Source organism: Phalacrocorax carbo, chromosome 22, assembly GCF_963921805.1.
Source record: "Phalacrocorax carbo chromosome 22, bPhaCar2.1, whole genome shotgun sequence".
Classification (NCBI taxonomy): Eukaryota; Metazoa; Chordata; class Aves; order Suliformes; family Phalacrocoracidae; genus Phalacrocorax; species Phalacrocorax carbo.
Window position 1 is genome coordinate 1354018 of NC_087534.1, and position 22036 is coordinate 1376053.

At 66.3% G+C, this 22036-nt stretch overlaps 2 protein-coding genes across 7 annotated transcripts in view; both read right to left on the reverse strand.

Moving 5' to 3' along the window:
- The window catches only part of THRAP3 (thyroid hormone receptor associated protein 3), a 33567-nt gene extending 30889 nt beyond the window's left edge, over window positions 1-2678 (reverse strand). For all 3 annotated transcript variants that reach the window (XM_064471535.1, XM_064471532.1, XM_064471534.1), the window contains exon 1: window positions 2576-2678. The gene's annotated coding sequence lies outside the window, so the exon portion shown is untranslated. The remainder of the gene's footprint in view (window positions 1-2575) is intronic.
- Window positions 2679-4492: 1814 nt separating this feature from the next.
- On the reverse strand, window positions 4493-20903 carry MAP7D1 (MAP7 domain containing 1). Of its 4 annotated transcripts, none has more exons than XM_064471539.1 (18): window positions 20845-20903; window positions 12670-13347; window positions 12458-12526; window positions 11639-11802; window positions 11200-11314; window positions 9501-9611; window positions 7872-7994; window positions 7588-7730; window positions 7326-7459; window positions 6967-7226; window positions 6716-6890; window positions 6491-6650; window positions 6109-6213; window positions 5929-5982; window positions 5759-5816; window positions 5506-5623; window positions 5227-5432; window positions 4493-5144 (listed from the first exon to the last, which is right to left on the reverse strand). In XM_064471539.1, the coding sequence occupies exons 2-18, from the start codon at window positions 13328-13330 to the stop codon at window positions 5134-5136; spliced, it is 2667 nt and encodes an 888-aa protein (XP_064327609.1). In that variant the 5' UTR covers window positions 13331-13347; window positions 20845-20903; the 3' UTR covers window positions 4493-5133. The 4 variants fall into 4 exon arrangements, with proteins under 4 accessions (XP_064327609.1, XP_064327608.1, XP_064327607.1 ...); XM_064471538.1 differs by lacking the exon at window positions 20845-20903 and adding an exon at window positions 20711-20795; XM_064471537.1 differs by lacking the exon at window positions 20845-20903 and adding an exon at window positions 20209-20511.
- Window positions 20904-22036: the final 1133 nt, after the last annotated feature.

The window sequence follows — 22036 nt, forward strand, 5'->3', positions numbered from 1 at the left end:
CAACACGCACCTGCCACTGCCAACACATGGTCCGTACGGACGCACTGCAGGGCAGCGATGCCTGCTACTACCCTAATGCATTTACAGCAAGCACTCCAAAAGGATACCAGGTGGACTGTGCTATAGATGCTTCCTTACCACAGCCTGGTTGTTTTCTCACAGTAAACTGGCAGGTAAAAGGCTTCACCTTTTGATCCCTGGATAAAAAAGGATGTGAAAATGCAGGCATTTGAGTTTGCAGGCAGCAAGGCCTCCTGCACCCTTGCCAGCGATGGTAGGCTGCCCTGCGCCTTCCTCCTTCCCACAGACAGGAGCCCCAGCTGAAGGGGAACAGTGCAACACTGCAGCCATCCGTTCAGACTCCAGAACTCTGCACAGCCCCTGTGCTGAGACTGTATCATTTATAAGGCACACACTCTCACATGCAATCAAATCTGATTTTGAAACGACATCTCGGGACACTAAAGCCTATCAGCTGGAGTACTGCCTTGGGAGCGGCATTCTTAACCGGCCATGTCAGCTTCTTAAGGACTTCAGAGATAACTCTTAAAATTGGTTTCTCATATGTGCCCCCCTGTTTCTGCTAAAGTAGGAACAGCTAACTCACAGCAGGGAGGATGTGAAACAAAAATACATATCAGGATCCAAAGAAAATTTAGACTTAATCACAAGGCCCTAGATTCTACAGAGAATCCTATGTTACAAAAACATGCATTTTAGGCAGCTAACATAGCCGCCTTATTTTATCCTCTTACCTGCTGTTAGATTGTGTAACTAATAATGCTGTTCCCAAAGTCAGCCATTTCCTCACTCTGTGCTGGGCACCTGCAAAGTGCCAGAGCAAGTATACAGATAAACTACTAAATGCTCCAGGAGTAGGTACTGTTGTGTCTAAATACTCTTTTTTTCTGCCTTTACAGTATACTCCCTTAAAGGCAATCTGAGAGGCTAAGATTCAAAACAGATCTTTTTAAAGGAATAGAAATCGGGTTATGCAATACAAACCCAAAGAACAGATCTCCTCTGCAGCCACAGCACTTGAGGGCAGCATTCACACAAAAGGCACATTAAAAACACACCTAAAAGGTTACATTGGCCTCACCATAAACACTCACATAACTACCTGCCTTTGCTACTAGCAGGAAGGAATATGGCAAGGCTCCTTTGCAGAAAGTAATTGCATGATTTAGTTGTCTGTGCTCTTAGGAAAGAGCATCCTGAAAACGTCCATCTGCTGGTGTGACCCTGCAGCCTCTCACACACGCACTCTGTGCTGACTCTGCCGCAGAAGCGGCAGATGAAGGCTCTTCTCCTTCCACCCACCAGCTGTAGGACAGCCCATAAGGGTTTTCAAACAGTTTTACAATGTGTTTATTTCAATGAATAAATCTGTTCTTATGCCACAGCATCAGACACATCACTGTATACTTAAAAAAACGAGTACCCCACCTCCGACAAGTCCTGAGGAAATGCTGCTGCACACACACCACCACCCACTCCGCGTCTACCGAGTCCTCGCATACACAAGCAAACAGAAGTGAACCTGCGCCTCCCAAGGCTGCTACACCAAGTACTGCTTACTCCAAACTCATCACATCACTTTCTGGCACAAAAACACACTCAGCCATTCAGGGGGCAATTACAGTGACAACTGCCTTGTGGAGTCTTCAACGTGTATTTATAGAAACCTCAGACATTAATCTCCCCGAAACAACATGGGTCAGGGGAACAAGCCTGGTGAAAATGAAGATTCAGGACTCCCACGTGCCTCTGTGCCACTGCAAAGCCCATTCCGCCGCATCACCCGAGGTTCCACCAAACTTCACTTTTAAACAAGAGCAGAACAAGGAACACGAGCGAACACCCGCGCTGGACGCCGGTGCGTGAGCGCTACGTGCCGGGGGCGGGGGGTTTCAACTCCAGCTCACGGGGTCACGGCTGCGGCTCGGACGGGCTGTTCATCCTGCAAACCGCTGCTCCCGCTCCAGCGCCCCAGTCCCCCGGCCGCCTCCCTCGGGAACGCCGGCGGCGCCGCAGCGGGGATGCGGGAACCCCGGGCTCGGGCTCTGAACCCGGCCAAAGGAAGAAACCTCCGCGGACAGACCGAAGGCCCAAAGCGGGGGAGGAGGCTCTGGGGACGAGGCCCGGAGACCCGGGCAGAGGAACAGGAATATCGCTGAATGGGCTGGGACGGGATGGGGGGACGAGGGCGGCGCCGGGGACGGTGCCAGGGCCAGCGACGGCCCGGACCAGCCCCAACCGGCCCGGGGGAGGCAGGGAGGCGGCGCAAGGCCTGGCCTGGCCTAGCCTAGGCGGGAGGGCCCAGGAGCGCCGGGCCCCGAGAGCGCACCCCGCACCGCATTCGAGCCTCGCTCGGGGGGGGCGGCGGGGCCGCGCCCGGCACATGGCGGCCGCCGGGGGCGGGGGGATGGGGACGGGGACGGGGACAGGGAGAGAAGGCCCAGCCCAGACGCGGCGGGCGGCCGCAGGGGGCGCTCGGTACCAGGCGCTCGGAGTGAGGGGAGATGCCGGGGGGGAGGGCTAGGCCCCGCCGCACCGGGCCCACGGCACTCACCGGACCCGCTCCGCCCGCGGCCTCCTCAGCGGCCAGGCGCCTCCACCTTCGCCTCACGCACTTCCGCTTCGCGCCCGTCCGCGGCCCGACCGCAGGGGCTGCCGGGAGCCGCAGTCCGGCCCCCCGCGGCGCTCATTGGCTGGCGGCGCCGGGCGGACTACAACCCCCAGCGGGCTCGGCGCGGCGCGGGACGTAATTTCCGCTTCCTCCCTGGGCTCTATGGCGAGGGTGAGGATTTCCGGCGGGGTGACCGGGAAATGGCGGCGGCCTTGGCTGACCCCTCTCCTGTACTGCATCACCGCTGAGGGGTCCGGTGGGCGGCTTCCCCTTCCCGCCCGGGCTCTGGCGGCGCAGGCCGTGGACCCCCGGCCTCCCCGCGCCTGGCGGCCGCCCCCTTGTCTTCTCCCACCGGCACCGGGCCGGTTGTGGCTCCTGAGGGCCCGGCCGCCGGCTTCAAGCCGGGCCAGGCAGCTCGGCTCTGCTGGTGCGGGGCAAGGGCAGCCAGGATGACCCGCCGCCCCCCTGGGAGCGGAGCAGGGAGCCGGCAGAGCAGGTGGCGTAGGGGGGCGAGCCCTGACGTGGCGGTAAATCCGCCCCCCAGTATCCCAAAGAAAATACAATTTCATTCGAAGTAATAACAATGAACCATGTGGGCCTGGCAAAACAGAATTTGGCGGCCAGAGGGGAGCTGAGAGATAGGGAAGCATTTGTTTTACAACTATGTCCTTGAAGAGAGCTGAGAGACTGATACAAGGCAACATCCTGCCTCGGAAGATGCTGAGAACTGCCTGATGAAGTATATAGTTAAGGAGGACAACTAATGGAGATGTTGATAAGAACTCTTAAGTGTCCTTTAGGTGAGCTATCCTCACTATAATCACAGAACAGTAGGGGTTGGAAGGGACCTCTGGAGATCACCTCACCCAACCCCCTGCTGGAGCAGGCACCCCCAGAGCAGGGGCACAGGACTGTGTCCAGGCGGGGTGTGAATGTCTCCAGGGAAGGGACCCCACAGCCTCTCTGGGCAGCCTGTGCCCCTGCTCGGGCACCCGCACAGGGAAGGGGTTTGTCCTCATGTTCAGGTGGAACTTCCCGTGTTCCAGCTTGTGCCTGTTGCCCCTTGGCCTGGCGTTGGGCACCACTGAAAAGAGCCCAGCCCCATCCTCCTGACACCCGCCCTTCAGATATTGATAAGCATTGATGAGATCCCCCCTCAGCCTTCTCTTCTCCAGGCTGAGCAAGCCCAGGTCTCTCGGCCTTTCCTCATAAGGGAGATGTTCAGGCCACATCACCTTGGTAGCTCTCCGCTGGACTCTCCAGCAGTTCCCTGTCTTTCTCAAACTGGGGAGCCCAGAACTGGACACAGCCCTGCAGATGTGGCCTCACTAGGGTGGAGTAGAGGGGGAGGATAACCTCCCTTGCCCTGCTGGCCACGCTCCTTTTAATGCACCCCAGGATGCATAGTACTAAAAATCATGCCCGTAGGCCAGAAAAATCCCCACTCAAATAAGCCCCTCGCTCTCTGAGCATGTGTAGAAAATTTAAAGTGAGCTGTACCTTTAAGTAGAAATGAGAAAGAAAATAACCAATGATTAGCTGAGGGCTGTGAATATTAGCTGTGACTGACACATTGAACTGTATAAATGCCTTGTAGTGTCTCGGCGCGGGGTGCAGCTTTGTGGAATTACCATCTAGCCCCCATCTTTGTGCAAAAACAAATTGAATAAAGTACCTCCGCTCTGTGTGGAGTTTGGCATTTTGCACACTGGCTGAATGAACCTGCTTTTTGGGAAAACACCCCTGCTGCCGGGGAGCCAGGAGAGCTGCCAGCCCAGCCCCACAGAGCACGGCAGCACGGCCACCTGCCTGCAGGCGACGTGGTTCCCATCCCCCGGGGACACAGCGAGGCGAGGCGAGGGCGGTTGTCCGCTTTTATTGTTTGCAAAGGTTGTCCGGATGCATAACACTGTCACAACGGCACGGAGAGCAGCGCAATGCCGGCCGGGCCCCGGGCGCGCGCTCCGGCGGCGCCCAGTGCACACGCAGACATGGGTGGTGGGGACATGGGGATGGGGAGCGACCTCCCCCTGGCTGGGCTGCGGTCCTCCTGCCTGCGAGACCAGGCTGCCCCAAATCCTCCCACCCCACGCACGGCCGGGCCAGGCGAGCGTCCCCAATGTCTGGCCGAGCTCTATTTACAGTATTCACATACATTGTACCCAGCAAGTTAAATAACTACATTATTACACCACACGTCTGGGGCGGCTCTGGCAGGCTGCTAGGGTGGGGGTGTCAGTCTGATAAGGTGCATATTTAAAAAAACAAAACGAAATAAGAACAAAGAGAGAAACCAGGCGTCCCCGCAGCGGGCAGGGGGCCAGTGGCCGTCTTGCCGGGGTCCCACACTGCCTGGGCCCCCCGCGACAGGGCTGGGCACACATGGTGGGCAGTAGGGAGCAGCAAGGTTTTTCTTCTGACAACAGCTACGGTTCTGCGCGGGCGTCCGGAGTCGGGACGTGTGCGGTGGCCCCACAGGGATGTCTGCCAGGGCCTGGTCCTCACAGCACCTCTGCGGGAGGAGGGAGAGTGTGGCAGTGAGACAGGGCAGCCACGGCATCGCCCTGGCCCCATGCACACCCCCCGTCTCTCACCTGTCACCTGGGGGGGCTTGACCACGGCCTGCTTGAGGAAGGGCTCCTTGTCGCCAAAAGGGATGATGCTGCCAGGGCTGCTGCTGTGGTGGGAGAGCTCTAGCAGCTCCTGCGACCCCTCTGTGCCTGAGAAGCCGTTTTCGTGCTTGCTGGGCTGCACGCCATTCACCAGGGACACGGGGGACGCCACCTCCTTGGCCGGGGAGCTGTGGGGCGGGAGGGCTGCAGTCAGCCAGGGTCCCACCGCCCCCAAGCCCCCCCGGCTGCCCCCATGCTCACCACGGCAGCAGCCCCTCGCCCGCCAGGCCCTTTGGTCCTCCTGGCGTCCCTGCACTCCGTGTCTCCGTCTCAGGGAGTTCCTCCTCCTTTGGCATCGGCCCCGCACGCTTCTCGTGGCCTGGGGACACCAGCAGAGCCCCGGCTCAGCCATAGCCCTGGGGCAGCAGTGTGGTGGGGGGGTGGGATGTGGTCATGGCTCCGCAGACCCCAGGCACCCTGGAGGTGTGGCAGGCTGTGGGAAGGGGCCATGTACCTGGGACATCCTCCTGCTCAGTTGCTTTCCCATTCACCACCTTCTTGTCCTCCTTCTTCTGCAGGGAGAGGAGAGCCATGAGGGGCTGTGGTGGCTCTGGGCAGGGGCAGGAGGGCTCTGCACAGTTTCCCATGTCCCCAGGTGCCTCAGGACCTGGGATGGGCACCCACCTTGGCATCCGCTGCATCTGACTTGCGTGTCCTCTTCATGATCTCCTCCAGGCGCTGCAAGGCAGAGAGCAGCTCGTGCACAGCCCATGCCAGCAGGACCTGCCCTGGGCGCTGGGCAGGACCCCTGGCAGGGTCCCCCCCTACTGTGCCAGGTGCTCAGGGATGCCCCCAGGCTCCCACCTTCTTCCTCTCCAGCCGCTCCTGCTCCTCACGCTGGAAGTGCTTCTCCCGCTCCAGGCGCTGCCGCTCAGCCTCTTCACGTGCCCTCGCCTCAGCCTCTTCCCTCTGCAGCACAGTAGGGCAGCAGGGACAGATGAGACAGGGCAGGGACGGATGGGATGGGGCAGGGACAGTGGGGACAGGCCGCCCAGGCAGCTCAGTACAGCCCTGACCCACATCCCCTCCTGCCACCCTGGGCATCGAGGGGCTGGGCTGGTCCTCACCCCTGTACGCCACTGGGGTGGGAACCACAGGAGAGCATCCCTGCCTTCAGCCCCCATCCCACCTCTTCCTCCCCTACCCCCTCCACCCCACCTGCCCTGCAGCCCCTGCCACCCCAGACCTGTCTCTGCAGACGCTCCGTCTCCTCCCGCTCAGCCCGTGCCCTCTCCTGGGCCTCGCGCTCCTCCTGCAGCCGCCGTTCCTCTTCCCGCTGGCGTGCCAGGGCCTCCCTGCGGGTCTGCTCCTCTGCCGCCTGCTGCGCCCGCTCCTCCTGCAGCCGCCTGTGGGGAGGGGACCCTCAGCAACATGGGGGGCCGGGGCCGGGGGCTGGGGGGGCAGCACCCACCTCTCCCGCTCCTCCTGCTCCCGGCGCTCCCGCTCCTCACGCTCCCGCTGCTCGCGGGCCTGGCGCCGCTTCTCTGCCAGCAGCCGGGAAGCCTCCTCCCGGTCTGTGGTACCAGCTGGGTGTCTGCTTGGGGGGGTGGCTGGCACGGGGCCAGGGGCTGCAGGGGCCGGGGGTGCTGCGGGGTGCATGCAGCGTCACTGCTGCTCCCATTCCCCCCAGCCCTCCTTCCCCCCCAGCCACCCTATACCCACCTGCTGTTGGCTCTGTGGGCACCTTGGGGGGCTCGGGGAGGGCTGGGGGGGCCGGGCCCCGCTCTTCCTCCTTCCTCTCACGCACCTTTGCCTGGCCCTCCTGCTCTCCCCGCTCCTCCCGGGCCCTGGCCCGCACCTTGGGAGAGGAGTGGGTGCTGCGGGGCAGGGGCGGCTTGTGGGGAGAGCCAAGGGCCAGGCTGGGGGATGCCGGACGGGCTTTGGGGGCAGCAGGGGATGACGGACGGTTCTTGGGGCCAGGGCTGCAAATGGAGCAACAGACAGCATTAGTTGGGCTGAGCAGCCCCCGTGGTGGGAGGGCGGGGGGCCGGGCAGCCCCCACGGTGGCGGTGGGTCCCTACCTGGTGTCTGCTGTGGGCAGGAGCCGGGGCTGTGCCGCTGGCAGCGACTGCCGCTTCTTGAGGCTGCGCTCACGGGACAGGGCACTGCGCTCCTTGGCGTTCTCCCGCTCCTTCTCCTTCTTCTCCTTCTTCTTCTGCTCCAGCCAGGGAGAGACAGAGACAGCGTTGGCATCAGTGCCAGGTGCCCCAACTTGGCCAGGAGCCACACTGTGCCCCACAGCTGCCCTGGCACCGAGGGGTCCCCACAGGAGGTGGCACTCACGGGCGAGGACTCGGTCCTGCGGCGCGGCGTCACGTCGGGGCTGCCGGTGGTCCCCTTCCGCCTCTCCCAGCAGCGGTGCTGCAGGCGGTGGTTGTGGCAGGGGCTGAGGGGGCTGGCAGAGGCCGAGCGGGGGCACACAGGCACTGGGGGTAGGAGTGACCACACCGTCAGGAGAGAGCCGGCATGCCACCAGCACCAGCTCTCTGCTGGCTTCAGGCTCCCTTGTCCCAGTCCCCTGCCTGTGCCAGGACTTGCGTGGCCCTGTGCCCGCCGCGGGTGCTCACCCTGCTCCTTGCCGTTCCCCGCCAGCGTCACGGCGCTCCGGCTGCGTGCGAGGAAGGAGAGGGTAGGCGTCATCAGCCGGTCCACGATGCTGCTCTCCCACGGGCTCAGCTGCAAGCTCCTGTCTGGGGAAGGAGAGGGGCCCTTAGCGTGTCCCTGAGCCCCCAGGCACCAGCCCCAGCCCCAGCCCTGCGGCCACCCACCAGGAGGGCGCAGCCTTGCGGCGAGGCCGGGGCGTGTGTGCGGCCCCGGGAGTGCCCGAAGCTCGGCCGCGCCGGCAGGGCTCCCCGCTGCCCTGCACGGCCATCCGAGGCAGGACAAAGGGTTGTGTGGGTGCAGGCATGGGTGGGCAACCAGGGGCCCACAGGACAGCACTGCAGCACGATGACAACACTATCCCTGTGTCCCACAGACACCCCAGCTGTGGTGCACCCACAGCAAGCAGCACTTACAGCACCAGGGTGCAGTCCTGCTGACAGCAGCCCCTTCAACCCTGGCCCCTCATACCCAGCGCTGGCGTGCACCCTCCCCATGTCCCTGTACCAAAGTGACCGAGCCCCCAGCACGCTGCAGCTGCCGCAGGGACACCGGGGAACGCCCTCACCCCAAAGGAGCTGTACCGAAGTCGCTAGGCATGCTGCGGCAGCCAGGCCAGGCTCACGGCACCCAAGGAATGGCAGTCCCCAGCCACGCTGCCGGCTCTGCTGGGCACTGGGCTGCCACTGGCTGCCCTCCAGTGCACATCGCCGGCACTGAACACCCCGTGGGTGCATGGGAAGCACCCACATAGACAGGGGCCCTCTGCCTTTCTCTACCAGGGCCCCCAGTCAGGCTGGGAGCAGCACCCGCTGCCAAGAGGGGAGAAAACAGAACCATGAAGGAACAGGGTCCCAGGTCCAGCACTGGCCCAGGGAGATGCTGCTCCCACCCAGGCGGTGCCGACAGCCCCGGGGTGCTACTCCCCGGGCTGAGCCCCCAGCACAGGAGCTGCCTGCGTCACCACCACCTGCAGCCGCCCGCGTCAGCTGCTCTGGCTATTTATACCCGGCCGGGAAGGCGCGCGCCCATCGCCAGGCAACCCCGAAACACAACAGCAGCCCCGGCGCTGAACGCATCCCTCTGGCACAGCCGGCAGCCTCGGGCAGCTCGCCCAGGGCCAGGACGACCTCACAGCACCCAACGCAGCACCGCGCCCATGGTGCTCTGTGGCACCCGGCCCCCGGTGCCTGTGGGGACAGGCGTCACGGCGGCGGGCACCAGCACCGTGCCCAGCCCTGAGGAGGGTCTGGTGACAGGCAGCTCCGCTCTGCGGCTGCATCTGCACCCACCGGAGCTACCCTGGGGCAGGGAGCCAGGGCTCCCGGTCCCCGTCCTGGCGCCCCATGGGGCTGCCACCACCCAGCCGCTCCTCCTCCTCCTCCTCCTCCTCCTCCCAGCCTGCACACAGCCTCAAGGAGCTGCTGGCCGGCTCCAGCCTCCTCCTGCAAAGAGCAAACGGTTTCTCCTCTCTCCGCGGGCACCGTGCTGCAAGGCAGGGCCTGGGGATGGGGGACCCTGGCCTCGGGGATCCCCAGCGCCGGGTGGGGCCAGGCTGTGCCCCCTGCGCTGGGGCAAACACAAAGGGCTCTTACTTCTACTGGGAGAGTTCCAGAGGGTGGCGGAGGATTTGGAGAGACGCTTGTTGATTATAGAGTCGACGTGTTTGGGGAGGTTTACAGCGGACACCGAGCACCGGCTCGCACCTGGAGGAGGGAAAAGACACAAGGGCATTAAGGTCCCGGGGCTGGGGCCAGGCCCCCCACATGCAGCATGCACAGCCATGCTGGGGCACTGGGGCAGGAGTGGGAGGACACAGCGCAGAGACTGGGGCCAGGAGATCCTGTGTCTGGGGGCACGACGCACGGCACTGGTATCCGGCACGGCTCAGTGCCTGAGCCCTGGGGGTCATGCTGGGATCATGCAGGGGTGTCATCCTCAGGGAGCCAGGGTGGCTCCTGGGCCCCGTCATGCCAGTCCCCACAAAAGCAGTCCTGGGAGCCAGGTGTCCAGGGACCTCAGCAGCACCAGGCGAGCAGCCAGCCCTCGGGAGCAGGTTGAGGGCAGCAGGTCCAGACAGACATGGGACAACGCTCACACTGGTGCCAGGTCCCTATGGCAGTGCTAGGAGGGTTCTGGTGGCTGGCAGTGCCTCCCCAGGGTGCCAGGACCCCTCCACCCCGGCCAGGCTCCTCTGGAGAGAATGGCCAGAGGAGACTGCTGCTGGCAGAGGCAGCAGCCAGGAGATCGGCGAGCGAGCGTGCCAGCAGCAGCTCTGGCGGTGCATCTCACGTGGGAAACTGCAGGGGAAGGTGTCCCCTTGCTGGACCCTTCTGGGTGCTGCACTGCAGACAGACGGGTCTGCCCCTGAATGTGCCACGAGCCACAGCCGGGCACACGGCGCCCGTACGCTCAGCCTGTCTGGGCACAGCTGGCCACACAACAACACCTGTACGCACAGCCCGGCCAGGCACAGCCGGACACATTGCCTGTACACACATGGTGGCAGGCACAGCCAGGCACAAAACACCGGTACACACAGCCCCACCCAACAGGTAAAGCCGGGCACGTGGTGTTGGTACACACAGCCCAGCCAGGCACAGCCAGGGCTGCCACAGCCGCCCCACGGCACGAGTGTCCTGCGTTCAGCTCTGGGTCCCCCAACATAAGAAGGACACGGACCTGTTGGAGCGAGTCCAGAGGAGGGCCACGAAGATAATCAGCTGGGCCAGCTGGGCTTATTTTTCCCACCGTGGGGCAACGGGCATGGCTGAGTCTTCGGCAGCCACCGCAGGGGCACGGGACAGCACGGCACAGCCATGCGCACCCAGGAGCACGCACAGCCACAGGCACCCCCACGTTGGGAGACAAGGGGACACACTGCAGCACAGACCCCAACGACAGAACGGCAACGGCCTTGCACGGCTCCACAACCCATGCCCAGGTGGCAGAGACCTGGGCAGCGCGGCCGCAGCATCCCTGCGGGCAGCCAGGGCTGTCCCCAAGCACGTCTCCGCGCAGAACAGTGACCGTGACACACAACCTCCAGCTTACGCCCAGCCTAAGGGACACGGTGCCACAACAGTGGGGAAAATCCAAGGGATCCCATCGGGCCCCGGCACAGCCCGGTGCAGCCCGGGGTGACAGCAGCATGACCCCACAGCAGAGCGGGGCCAAGCTGGGTTTAGGGGGTCTCACTCTCCCTGCACAGAGCACTGCAGAGCTGTGCCCAGCCGCCCTCACAACCGGCAGAGCCATAGGGCCCTGGGTGTCCTCGCTCAGCCCAGCACTCACCATCTTTGTGTGCGGGGGAGCCGTGGTGCAAGGCCCCAGCCCAGGACCACCGCTGCTGCCGGATCTCTGCCCACGTCTTCTTGGCTGACCGCTGGATCGCTGCCTCGTAGCGCTCCTGCCCAAGGGAGAGGGATGGGGTGAGGCCAGCGGCTGGGGAACGGGGCTGGGACCAGCCAGAGCTGCCCACCGTGAAGATACCGCAGCGATGGGGATGCTTGGAGGGAGACGGGGCAGTGATGCCTGCCCTGGCCAGGGCACACATGCGCAAAGGGCTGGGCACTGCGGAAGCTCTGCACCACGAAGGATGTGCACCGTGGAGGACAGGCACGGTGGGCAGCACCCAAAGGGCTGCTGGAGCCACAAGGTCTCCCTAGGGAGCACACACCCAGCATGCCACCCCAGCCCACCACCTGTTGTGCCCATGATCGCCCATCCCCACCTTGTTCTTCTCCAGCTTCTGCCTCTGCCGCTCCTCCAGGACAGCGCGGCGCTTCTCTGCCTTCAGCCGCTGCTCCTCCAGGCGCTTGCGGCGCTCCTCCAGCTGCTTCTCCCGCAGCAGCCTGGCCTTCTCCTCCTTCTCCAGCCACAGCACCCGCTTGGCAGCTGCAGGAGGGAGCCGGAGCAGCGGGGTCGCACTCGAGGCACAGCCCCAGCCCCGGTGAGCCCCGCGGTCAGGATGTGTGCCCGTGACAGCGGCGCGGGGCTGAGGGGTGGCTCTGGCCGGGGCACGCAGCTGGGCTCCCTGGGCACACCGGGTAGGCGGCATCGTGGCCGGCCAGCGAGGGAGGGGTTTGGGCAAGGACAAAAGGGAGGCCGGGAGCCCGCTGAGACGCGCCGCGCCGGCAAACAATGGGGGAATGAGGGTGGAAAGAGCGCGGGGACGAGGAGGCCCCATGCACAGTGCAGGGGCTCCACTCACCCACCACCCCGCACTGTCTGCTGCTGCTTGCACATGGGAGAGAGCTGGGCACTGGGCTGGTGGCACCCACCCAGACCGGGGGGCACCCATGCACCCGGGGGGCACCCAGATGGCAGGGAGCAGCCAGGGGAGCACTGCAGCAGTGGCCGTGGCATGCCGTGGGGGCAGAGCTGCTGGCACAGCAGCTCCTGCCCAGGCTCAACTCATCGCAGCTAATGGGATTGCCCATGACCCGGCAAAGCTCCTTAGCTCCTGCCTCCCCCCCATCCACTTTCCCTCCCGGCACGTGCCTGGGGGCTCACCAGCCCCACGTCCCACGCTGCTCCCCCAGCCCCATACCCAGGTACTTGGCCCGCTCCTCGCGCCGCTCCTTCGCCTGCTTGTGCCTTGCCTGGGCTTTCTGGGCATCTGCAGCGGGGAGATACTGTCAGAGCAGCGCCTGGACCCCCAGCCCCAGTGCCATGCTGGCACCAGCTGGACATGGAGGCATCAAGCAGCGCCTGTGGGGTGTCGGCATCCCCAGAATACCCACGGCCCCCCCAGGTACCCACCTTGCTTGGGTCTGGGGCTGGCGGCAGTAGCCGGTGAGGCTGTGGCTGGGGTGGTGCGGTCACTCCGGGGGGGCACATCCTTTGAGGGCCCGGCTGTGCCACCCGGGGGGCTCTTGGCATCGGAGGGGGCCCCTTCGCCAGCAGCCAGGGCTGGGGGATCACTCCCACAGGGCAGCGTCTCTGCTGGGCAAGGGGCAGCGGGGACGGGGACCAGCTGGCCAGCAGAGTGGGGAGATTCCTCTTCTTTGGGGTGCTCTGTCACAGGGGGCCGGGGGGGCCCAGGAGGAGACCTGTCACACCATGGGGGGCCACTCTCTGCCGAGGGGGCCACAGCTGTAGGGATGGAGGAGACGGGCTGTCCTGACGGCGTCACGGCTGGAGGGACGGGTTGGTCACGCTGCGGGGTGCTGCTTTCAGGGGGAGGTGTCACAGCTGGCGGCCCGGGGCAGGCGGGCTGCCTGGAGGGGGTCATGGCTGCAGGGACGGGTGAGACGGTCTTTTGGGAGGGGGAGACTGCTGGAGGGACGGGCGAGACAGGCTGTCCGGAGGAGATGACGGCTGGAGGGACGGGTCGGTCCTGCTGCGGGGGGCTGCGCTCTCCCTGCAGGGTGTCCCCAGGTGAGGGGGACGGTGAGGTGAGGGGGGTTACGCTGTCTCCCATCAGGGATGGTGGCTTCCCTGCAACACAGGCAGAGCAGAACAGATGGTCACTCAGCGGGGGAGCCCAGGGCAGCCCTGTCTCCCCCAAACACAGCCCTTAGGAACAAGGCTGTCCCTGGCCACAGGGGCTGGGGATGGTCCCCGGGTCCCCCAGGGGAAGGCAGGGGGACCCCCTGCTGCCCCTGTCTCAAGGGGCACCCACGCCACACCACGGCAGGTGCCAGGCACTGGGTGCACAATGCATAGAGGGACCAGCCAGGGCTCCACCAGGCACCACCACCACAAAGCCGCCCTTCTTCCCCCGGCAGCTGCCGCCCTGGCCCCGCCACGGGGGCGCGGGGACAGAGACCCCACGCAGACACGGGCACCCACGCGCTTGTCCGCCGCTCTCCCCCGAGGATGCGGGGCCACTTCCGCCGGCGCTCGCGGCATGGCCGGAGGCAGGATGGGCGCGGGCCCCGTGGCCTGACGTCACCGCTCCGGCCCGTGTCCCCCAGCGCCGCAGCCGGGCCTGCGCACAGCCATGAACTCATGGCCCAGGAATGCACACAAGGCTGCCACCACCGCCGCCAGAAAACAGCCCCCTCCCCACGCAGGGCCTGGCTGCTCACAGCCCCACCATGGGGCGGGCAGGGGGCACGGTGCATGCTCTGTGCACTCCAAGGGGAGCAGCCCAGGGTATCACCCCATCCCAGACAGCCCTGGGGATCCTGGCAGCCAGGGACCCCAGGGGAGCCGCTGCATGCACCGGTGCTGGGGACAGAGACATGGTGCCAGCCGCCCTGCGAAGCCGCAGCACGTGCCTCTGCACAGGATGGATGTGCCGGGACTGCCCGCGGTGACCAGCAGCAGCGATCCCCCTGCCCCAGTTAACCAGCCCTTTGCAAACGCATCTCTGGGCTGCGTGCCAGGGTCACAGCCCTGACCCCCACGCAGTAGACAGTGCCCTTGCCCATCGTCCCTGCCCAGGAACGATGCCCAATATGCCCCGGGGCCGCAGGCACCGGGCTGCAGCACCATGGGCACCACTGCAGCACGTGGCACAGGATGGCAGGGACACCAGCGACCGGCACCCGCCGGCCCCGGCGAGCGGCTCTCACCGCGGGGTGATATCATGCACCGGGCTTGGCCGTGTTTGCAGAGCTCTCCACAATCTTCAGTGAGGGGCAAAGTGTGGGCTCTGCAAACATGAGCTGGCGCCACTCCTTCACCCCATGCCCGAGCCCGCCCAGCCTGGCAGCAGCCCCAGACTGCCAGGGAAGGCACCGCCAGCCCCCCCATGCTATGGACATGGGTACACCCCAGGTCCCATGGTCCCCCAGCACCCACACCAAGGCACAGCACCCACAGCAGCACCCACCTGCCCAGGGAGGGGCTGGGAGTCCTGCTGTGGCCTCCCAGAAGGCTGGGGCTTGTGCCAGCAGTGTTCACCCACCCCGGGCTCTGCGGAGGACACAGCCAGTCCCAGCTCCTCCGCAGGCCATGCAGCCTTCCGGGTATTTTCTGCCGCAGGAAGCCAGCCCATCCCCTGGCCCCGATCCTGCACATCCCACATCCCCATCGCTGCGCTCCGTGAGGCAGCCATGAGTTTGATGCGTGGCTGGGAAGGTGCTGGGGCTGCAGCTGGGGCTCCCCTGCCCCGTCCCTCCAGGGCTGCTGGGGACCAGCACCCACAGGCAGGGAAGTTTGGCAGCCCCCAGGTGCCAGCTCTGAGGACAATACCCATGGTGGCACCACATGTGTCCTGGCTGGGAGGGGTGATCCCCCAGGAGCGCTGCGGCGCACAGCCGGGCAGCCAGCCGAGAGAAAGCTTCAAGGCCAGGCTGATGCCCCCGAGCAGATGGAAATACCTCCCGGAGCCCCGGATGTGTGGGGAGTGGTGCCGGGGGATGGCAGGTGCCTCCTGCCACCCCGTGCCATTGGGCATGGAGCCCCAGGCACAGCCCTGGGCAGGATCCATCCTGCCCCACCAGCCAGAGGGACGGCAGCACCTGTGGCCAGGGCAGGGCTGCCAGGCGCAGCCAAAACCCCCGTGCGTGGCTGGGGTCAGCCTTGCCGCCATCTGTCCTTGTCGCTGCTCCAGCACGGCAGCTGCCCTGAAACCCAACGCTGCCTGCGCCCAAGCGGCGCAGGCGTCCCCTCTCCCCCAGCGGGGCATTCCACAGGGGATTAGCTCTCGGGACCCCTAGACATGCCGGCACGGCTCCCCTGCAGCCCCCAGGCCAGGCAAGCCTGCGTGATGCTGGCCCCACTGCTGGCACCGGGACGGCGCTGTGCCCAGCCACGGGCCACAGCCCCAGGGCGAGTTGCTGCCCCTCAACGCAGCATCACCCAACCCATCCCAGTCCCTCCCATGTGCCCGTGTGGCTCTGGCGCCTGTGCCACCAAGCACCACCAGCACCTCCAGCCCGGCATTGCCCGGTGCAGCGCGGCTCCGATGCCAGCACGTGGCTGGGGATGCTCAGCCAGGCAGAGGCAAATTCCCTGGTGCCGTGAAGCGAGAGCACATCGAGGCCCCGCAGGGCGCTCCGGTCAGAAGGCGAGCAGTCCTTGTTAACCCGTCCGCTGCACATCCCCGCAGGGCGCCTCCCACGAGGGCGGGGGGGCACCCGCCTGCTTTATCCTCAGCTCCCCTCATCTGCTGTATCCTCAGGTTCCCGCTCTGCTGCACGGCCAGGGCCCACCACGGGATGCTCCGTGTGCGTTTCCTCCCCGGGGCTGAGGGCATCGGACGGGGCCCACCCCTACCCCGGCAGGAGAAGAGAGCAGGGCTGGCAGGTGCAGTGGGCCACTGCAAAGCAACCCAGAGTGACTGGTGGCACAGAGCCCAGCCAGCAGACCCCGGCCACCCTGGCCATGGCGCAAGTCCCTGCAATGCCCAGGGCCAAGGTCCCAAGGGGACCCCAGCCCCAAAAGCCACCACTGATTCCCTGCAGCCTGTGGGGACACCTGTGCACCCAGTGCACCCTTGGGCCCTTTCTGGTGCTGCTGGTTTCCAGCTGCCTCCCTGGCCTCGATGGCAGCCCCATGGCCGCGCCAGTGGAGCGGGCAGGATGGGTCCACAGGGCCTCTCCTCATTGCCAACAGGTCCCGATGCTGAGCAGAAAGGCAGCCGTGGCCCCAGGGCCGGGATTGCTCTGCAGGTGCCGGTGTCCAGCAGGGAGAGTGGCTGCCCGAGGCCACTTGAGTGCCGCAGGGTGCACAGGGGTGCTCAAAACCCTGGGGCTGCTCGGAGCCCTGGTGCTGCCCCCGATCCCAGCCCCCCATCGTCACGTCTCAGAAGTGCTTTGGAACAGAGCCCTGACCCATCCCACCCAGCTCCTGGGATTCCCCTGCTCTGCAGCACCCCTCACACCTGGATGACAGGGGCAGTGAGCAAGCATCCTCGGCACATTCCCGGCACATCCCCGGCATGTCCCCAGCACGTCCCGGCTGCGGGCGCAGCGCTGACGCACACCCTCGGCCCCAGCTCACATGCACAGGCAGGGAGATGTGGGCGATGCGCAGAACAAGCGCCAGCAGCCCTGCACCGTGGGGGTGGCCAGTGCCACCCTGGCAGCCGCCGATGGCAATGACACCCCGTCCCCTGTGCTGGGGTCCCGTGGTGCCGCTGCCCACAGCCACCTGCACCCTGGCCCCGGGCAGCATGGGAGCTGTAGCCTGAGGCTGGCTCCTCTCCCTGCCGGCTCAGAGCCAGCAAAACGCAGCTGGCAGCACCGGAGCAGGTCAGGCATCGTCCTACAGCACCCTACATGCTGCCGGCAGCCCCGCCTCGGGGATAGGCCTCCAGGGCCAGGCGGGAGCAGGGCAGATGGGGCACAGGCAGGAGGGCAGGAGGGGCACAGGGAGGAGGGATGGCATAGCTGGATGCCCGCAGTGGGTGCTAGGCAGGAGGAAAGGGCATGGCCCAGCTGAGGCCACACTGCCTTTGCACCCACTCCTGGGAGAGCTGGGACGGGGCTGCACCCACTGCCCACCCCCCCAGCATGGAGGACCAGCCCCCCTTCCCAGGTTCCGTAACCCCCCGAGGTACTGGGACAGGGCAGCATGGGGGCAGCCATGGGGGAACCGCGCCAGCCCCCGGCAGAGGCCGCCGAGCTCCCATGGCTCAGCACCCAGCCAGCGGTGACGTGCCAAACCAGAGAGCAACAAGGGGAACTTGGGAGATCAGATCTCGTGGCCAGAGCGGGGCCAAAGCCGGGGGGTTTCCAGGGTTTAAAATACATGTGGAGGAAAAAGCCTGAGCTGCTGCTGCACCCCAGCACCCCCACGGCAAACTTTCCGTTTCACTGCTGTCACAGCACAGTCCTGAACAGACCGAGGGCAGGGGCAGGCAGCACCTGCCTACCATCCATCTGGGCAGCGCCGGCAGCGGCGACAGGAGGTGCCCTCGTCCTTGGGGCGACCCGCACGGAGCCGCCAACGCTGAGGGCAGCTGGCCCAGCCACGCTCCCAAAAACCTGTCTGCTAGCAGCATGCTGGGAAAACAGAAACCTGGCTCAAAGGCAGGGCACGGGGCTTTGTGCCTGCTGGGAGCCAAACTCTTGGGTAGCAGGTGCCCAGCACCTCCGAAAAACGGGTCCTGAGCCTCATAACACGGATGCGGGCACCTACCAGGGCTGGGGCTGTGCAGGATCCGGCTCTGCTCCCAGCAGGCTGCCTGTGCTGCCGCCCGTCCCTGCTCGGAGCCCTCCGACGAGCGAGAGCTGCACTAACTATTTTGGACATGGCACCACGGGACTGTCACATCACCGCGCCGCCCGTCGCATCACGTTGCTCTGACGGTTTTGCAGCAGCGGCTCTGCTGGCATCCCCACACTGGGAGAGCTCCCGAGCTGCCCGCTCCCAAACACAGGCGCTGGCTGGCAACCAGCTCGCCCTGCACCCTCCCTCGCCGCTGTCCCAGAGGGAGAAGGGCTGAAGAAATCAGGGGGCACCTGGATAAGAACAAACCCCTGCCTGCTCTCTGCCCTAGTCCTCGCCCCTCTGCCCACCCATGGGGCAGCATCCCACCCGGGCAGCTCCGTGAGGCTGCCGTCTGCCCCGTCTGCCCCGTCTGCCCTCTGCGAGCTCCTGCACCACCAGCTGCCCCACATTGCGGCGGGTCCCAGTCCCTGGAGCGCAGCCCTGGCCCCGCTGGCAGCCAGGACAAGGCACATCGTGGGGGTCCGGGGCCCCAACCTGTGCTGGACGGCGAGACAGGGAGCAGCACGGCCTGCCTAGCCACACGGGTTGCCCAAACAAGAAGGATCAGAGGGGGGACATGCTGCAGAGCCACTGGTGATCCCCCAGCGCTGCCGCCATCCTCCTCCACGCGCAGCAGAGCAGCAAATGCCTCCCTGCACTGGGGAACCAAACCGCCCAGGGGGGTGTGGGGGGCCTGGCCGGCCGCAGGAGAGGCCAGCATGGCCGGGAGCAGCCATCCCCCTCCCCAGGCCGCGACTGCATCGAGAGGGAAGGAAAGGCTGAGGCAGCTGCACGCTGGGGCGGGCGGGAAGGCTGCGGCGGCGGCAAGCGGGACACAGACAATATGTCTGCAGCGCAGGATGCGCGTTTGGGCAGCGCAGCCGAGGATCTGCAGCCGGTTTGTTTGGGAGCCGCCAATAAAGGGTGAGCGGCATTTTGGCATTTCTGGGAGCCGGCAGCAAATCCTCCCCGCCTGAGAGGGCCCGGGCGGCCGTAGCCGATGAATCACCGCACGGCAGCAGGCACCGGGGATGAGGGGGAGGGGAGCTGCCTCTCCTCTTCCTCCATCGGTGGGAAGCAGCTCCGCCACAGAGCCCTGCTTAGTCACAGCCTTGCGCTGAGAGCGAGCAGGCCGGCAGGGCCAAAGAGCGCTTGGCTGGAGCCCTGCGGGGAAGAGCCAAAACAAACCCTCGCCCCAGGACTCGGCCCCGCTGGCTGCCACCGCCCTCCCCAGTTTGCCGAGCCGAGGGCCGGCAGCAGAGCTCATCGTGGGGCTGTGCTGGGACCGGCCTGGGTGGGACCATGAGTCTCGGTGGCAGGGGCAAGTGCAGCCAGCCCCAGGCAAGCGGGGGGCAACACCTGCACCCCTCAACCTACCGGCAGCGGCCCCTGCGCTGGGCAGTACCAGTCACCTCTGCCTGCCCCCAGCGCGGGTGCCACGGGCAGGCGGCAGGCTGCGGGACAGGCCGTGGCGGTGACCCCGGGCGTGGACCCCAGCGCCACCCACGCCCCGCAGCAGGAGTGAGGCTGCCCTGGCAGGCAGGCAGCCCCCCGCCACGCCGCAGAGCAGCCTGCCGGGACAGGGCATCGGGGACCACGCACGGCAGCAGGGCCCTGCCCGCCGGGACCCCCAGCAGCAGCACCCTGGCGGGGCTCGGGGCCGGCATCGCCCACCGGCTGGTGGGGAAGAGCCAGGGCAGGGGCAGGTCCCCTCGCCCCGGACCCCCCCCCCCCCCGCCATGGCGAGGGCTCCCCAAGGGCAGCTCCCCCGGCGGCGGCGGGGCCGGGGACTGCGCGGCTCTGTCCCACCCCAAGATGGAGGGGCCATGCCCGGGCTTTGTCCCTCCCGGGAAGACCCGACACCATCCCCCCGCCCCGGCCGCGCGTCCCCCGGCTCCTCCACCGCCTCCCCGGGGCCCCCGCCCGGCTCCGCGGCCCCGCCGCATCCTCCGGCCCCGCCGCATCCCCGCCGGCATCCCCCACGGCGGGATCCGGGACCCCTCTCGGCGGGATCCGGGACCCCCCACGGCCGGATCCCGTACCCCCACGGCCGGATCCCGCTCCCCGCCGCCGCCTGGCTCCCGCCTCCCCCATGGCCGCATCCCGCACCCCGGCTCCGGCGCGGCCCCGCGGTGCGGGAAGGGGCCCGGGCGGCCGCCGCTACCGGAGCCGGTCCCCGCCGCGGAGCCTTACCCGGGGTCGGCTGGGGCTGGGGCTGGGGCTCTCGCCCGGCGCGGCTCCTCTCCATGGCGTGGCGGGGAGGCGCAGAGGGCTGGCCGAGCCGTGCCGAGCCGAGCCGCGCCGCCCCGCTCCCCCCGGCCCGACGGGGGAGGACGCACGGAGCTCCCCGCCCCGGCCCCGGCCGCGCATCCCGCCCCGGCCCCGGGCTGGGGGGAGCAGGCGGGCAGGGGATGCTCTGCCCGGGCTCGCCTCTCCCCTGCCCCAAACGCCGCCCCGCAGCCCCGGCCCGGCACCGCGCCCCTCCGCAGGGCTCCCACCCCCGGGGGCTCAGCCGCCCCGCCACAGCCGGGGCTGGCACCCCGCGACCGTCACCCCAGCCTCGGGCCTGCCCCTGCCCTTCCCAGCATCCCCCAGCTCTGCTTCGGCCCTCGTCCATCTCCAGCCCCTCCTCTCCCAGACTTTGGGGCTTGCGCCCACACTTCCCACTCCCCACATTTTACGATGCTCTGGTCACCTGCAAAGCGCTGGCCCTGCAGCAGACACCCCCTGACCCCCGTGCGCCCAGAGCCACGGCCAGCACTGCTCGGATCAGCTGTCCGATCTCCAGGCACCCCAAAAAGACATTGATCTCCCCTCCCGGAGCCCCACCTTGGTTGTTTGCAAAGCCTCGCAGCTGCTTCCCCCACCACCCACCCCTCACACGTGAGCCTTAGTCACCACCAGCAGCCGCCCCCTGCTCCAGGGGCGAGGGTTTTGCTGCCACACATCCCACCCTGCCTCGATAACAGGCAGATAACGAGAGGCCTCCCGCACTCCCTGGGCAGGAGCAGAGGCCTCGTCTCAGCCCTGCTCAGGGGTGAAACACCTCTTAGCCTTGCAAGAAGCCAGGGTGGGCCAGTGGTGCGACACCGGTCCCTGCCCCATGCAGCATCCCAGAGCAAATGGACCCTGGGCATGGGTGCCTGTCCAGTGCAGCAGCACGTCCAAGGGCAGGGACATGTGGGCAGCAGCAGCCACCAGGTGGGGAAGCACCGCTTAAGGCTTTGCAGGGGCACAGGAGCGAGGGACACATACCCGTTCACTGCGTGGCCAGCCCGGGCTGGGCATCCTGCAGAGTGCCCATCTCTGGGTTCACAGGCATGTGTTGATGAACAGATTCAGTTTTCTGTGGGCAGCGCCCATCAGAGATGCCTGGTTTTGGGATGATGTCACCATGGGGCCAGGAGATCCCTTGCCACCCATCCTCCCTCACCTACCAGGCAAACAGGTTTCCTGAAATCCCAGCCCTCTCCTCCGGAAGCGCGTTCCTCTGACTCAGGGGACGGGGAGTGGGCAGGAGGGCTTCTCAGCAGACAGGGCGGCCCCGCTCTGTGCCGCTGCAGGGGTGGCTGTACGCCCCAAACCGCCCCAAAACACCCCAGAGCCCCATGCCATGGCTGAGCCATCACCTTCCCGCAGCCCCTGGCCACGCCACCCGCCGGCTGCTCACCCGGCTCAGCCAGAGCAGAGGCTTCCCCGAAACTCCCAGCAGCCTCACCTGCTGGCTGACTCCCTGCCAGAGAATGCTGCGGAGCCGAGCCGTGGCTCTGGGAGCCATGCAGCCCTGGGGGGTGGCGGGGGACAGGAGTGCACGTGGCAGAGAAGCGTGTCCCAGTGAACCCACAAACACAGGGGACATCCCGGGACAAGGAAGGGGAACAGCCCTGCTCACACACCTGCGTGGCTGAGCCTCCGAGGGGGCCGTGGCAGCCCCATGGCCCCTTATTTCCATGGCACATAAGGGACCCAGCAGAGCGGGGCTGGGGCCATGGCATGACCTGTTCCAAGGGTGCTGGTGGGT

Coding starts and splice junctions, on each gene's coding strand:
- MAP7D1 (XM_064471537.1), bottom strand. CDS start 20,263: ATGGAGAGGAGCCGCGCCGGGCGAGAGCCCCAGCCCCAGCCCCAGCCG. Junction 7,227..7,325: donor CTGCCCACAGCAGACACCAG/GTAGGGACCCAC, acceptor CTCCATTTGCAG/CCCTGGCCCCAAGAACCGTC. Junction 5,624..5,758: donor TGAGCAGGAGGATGTCCCAG/GTACATGGCCCC, acceptor TGGTGTCCCCAG/GCCACGAGAAGCGTGCGGGG.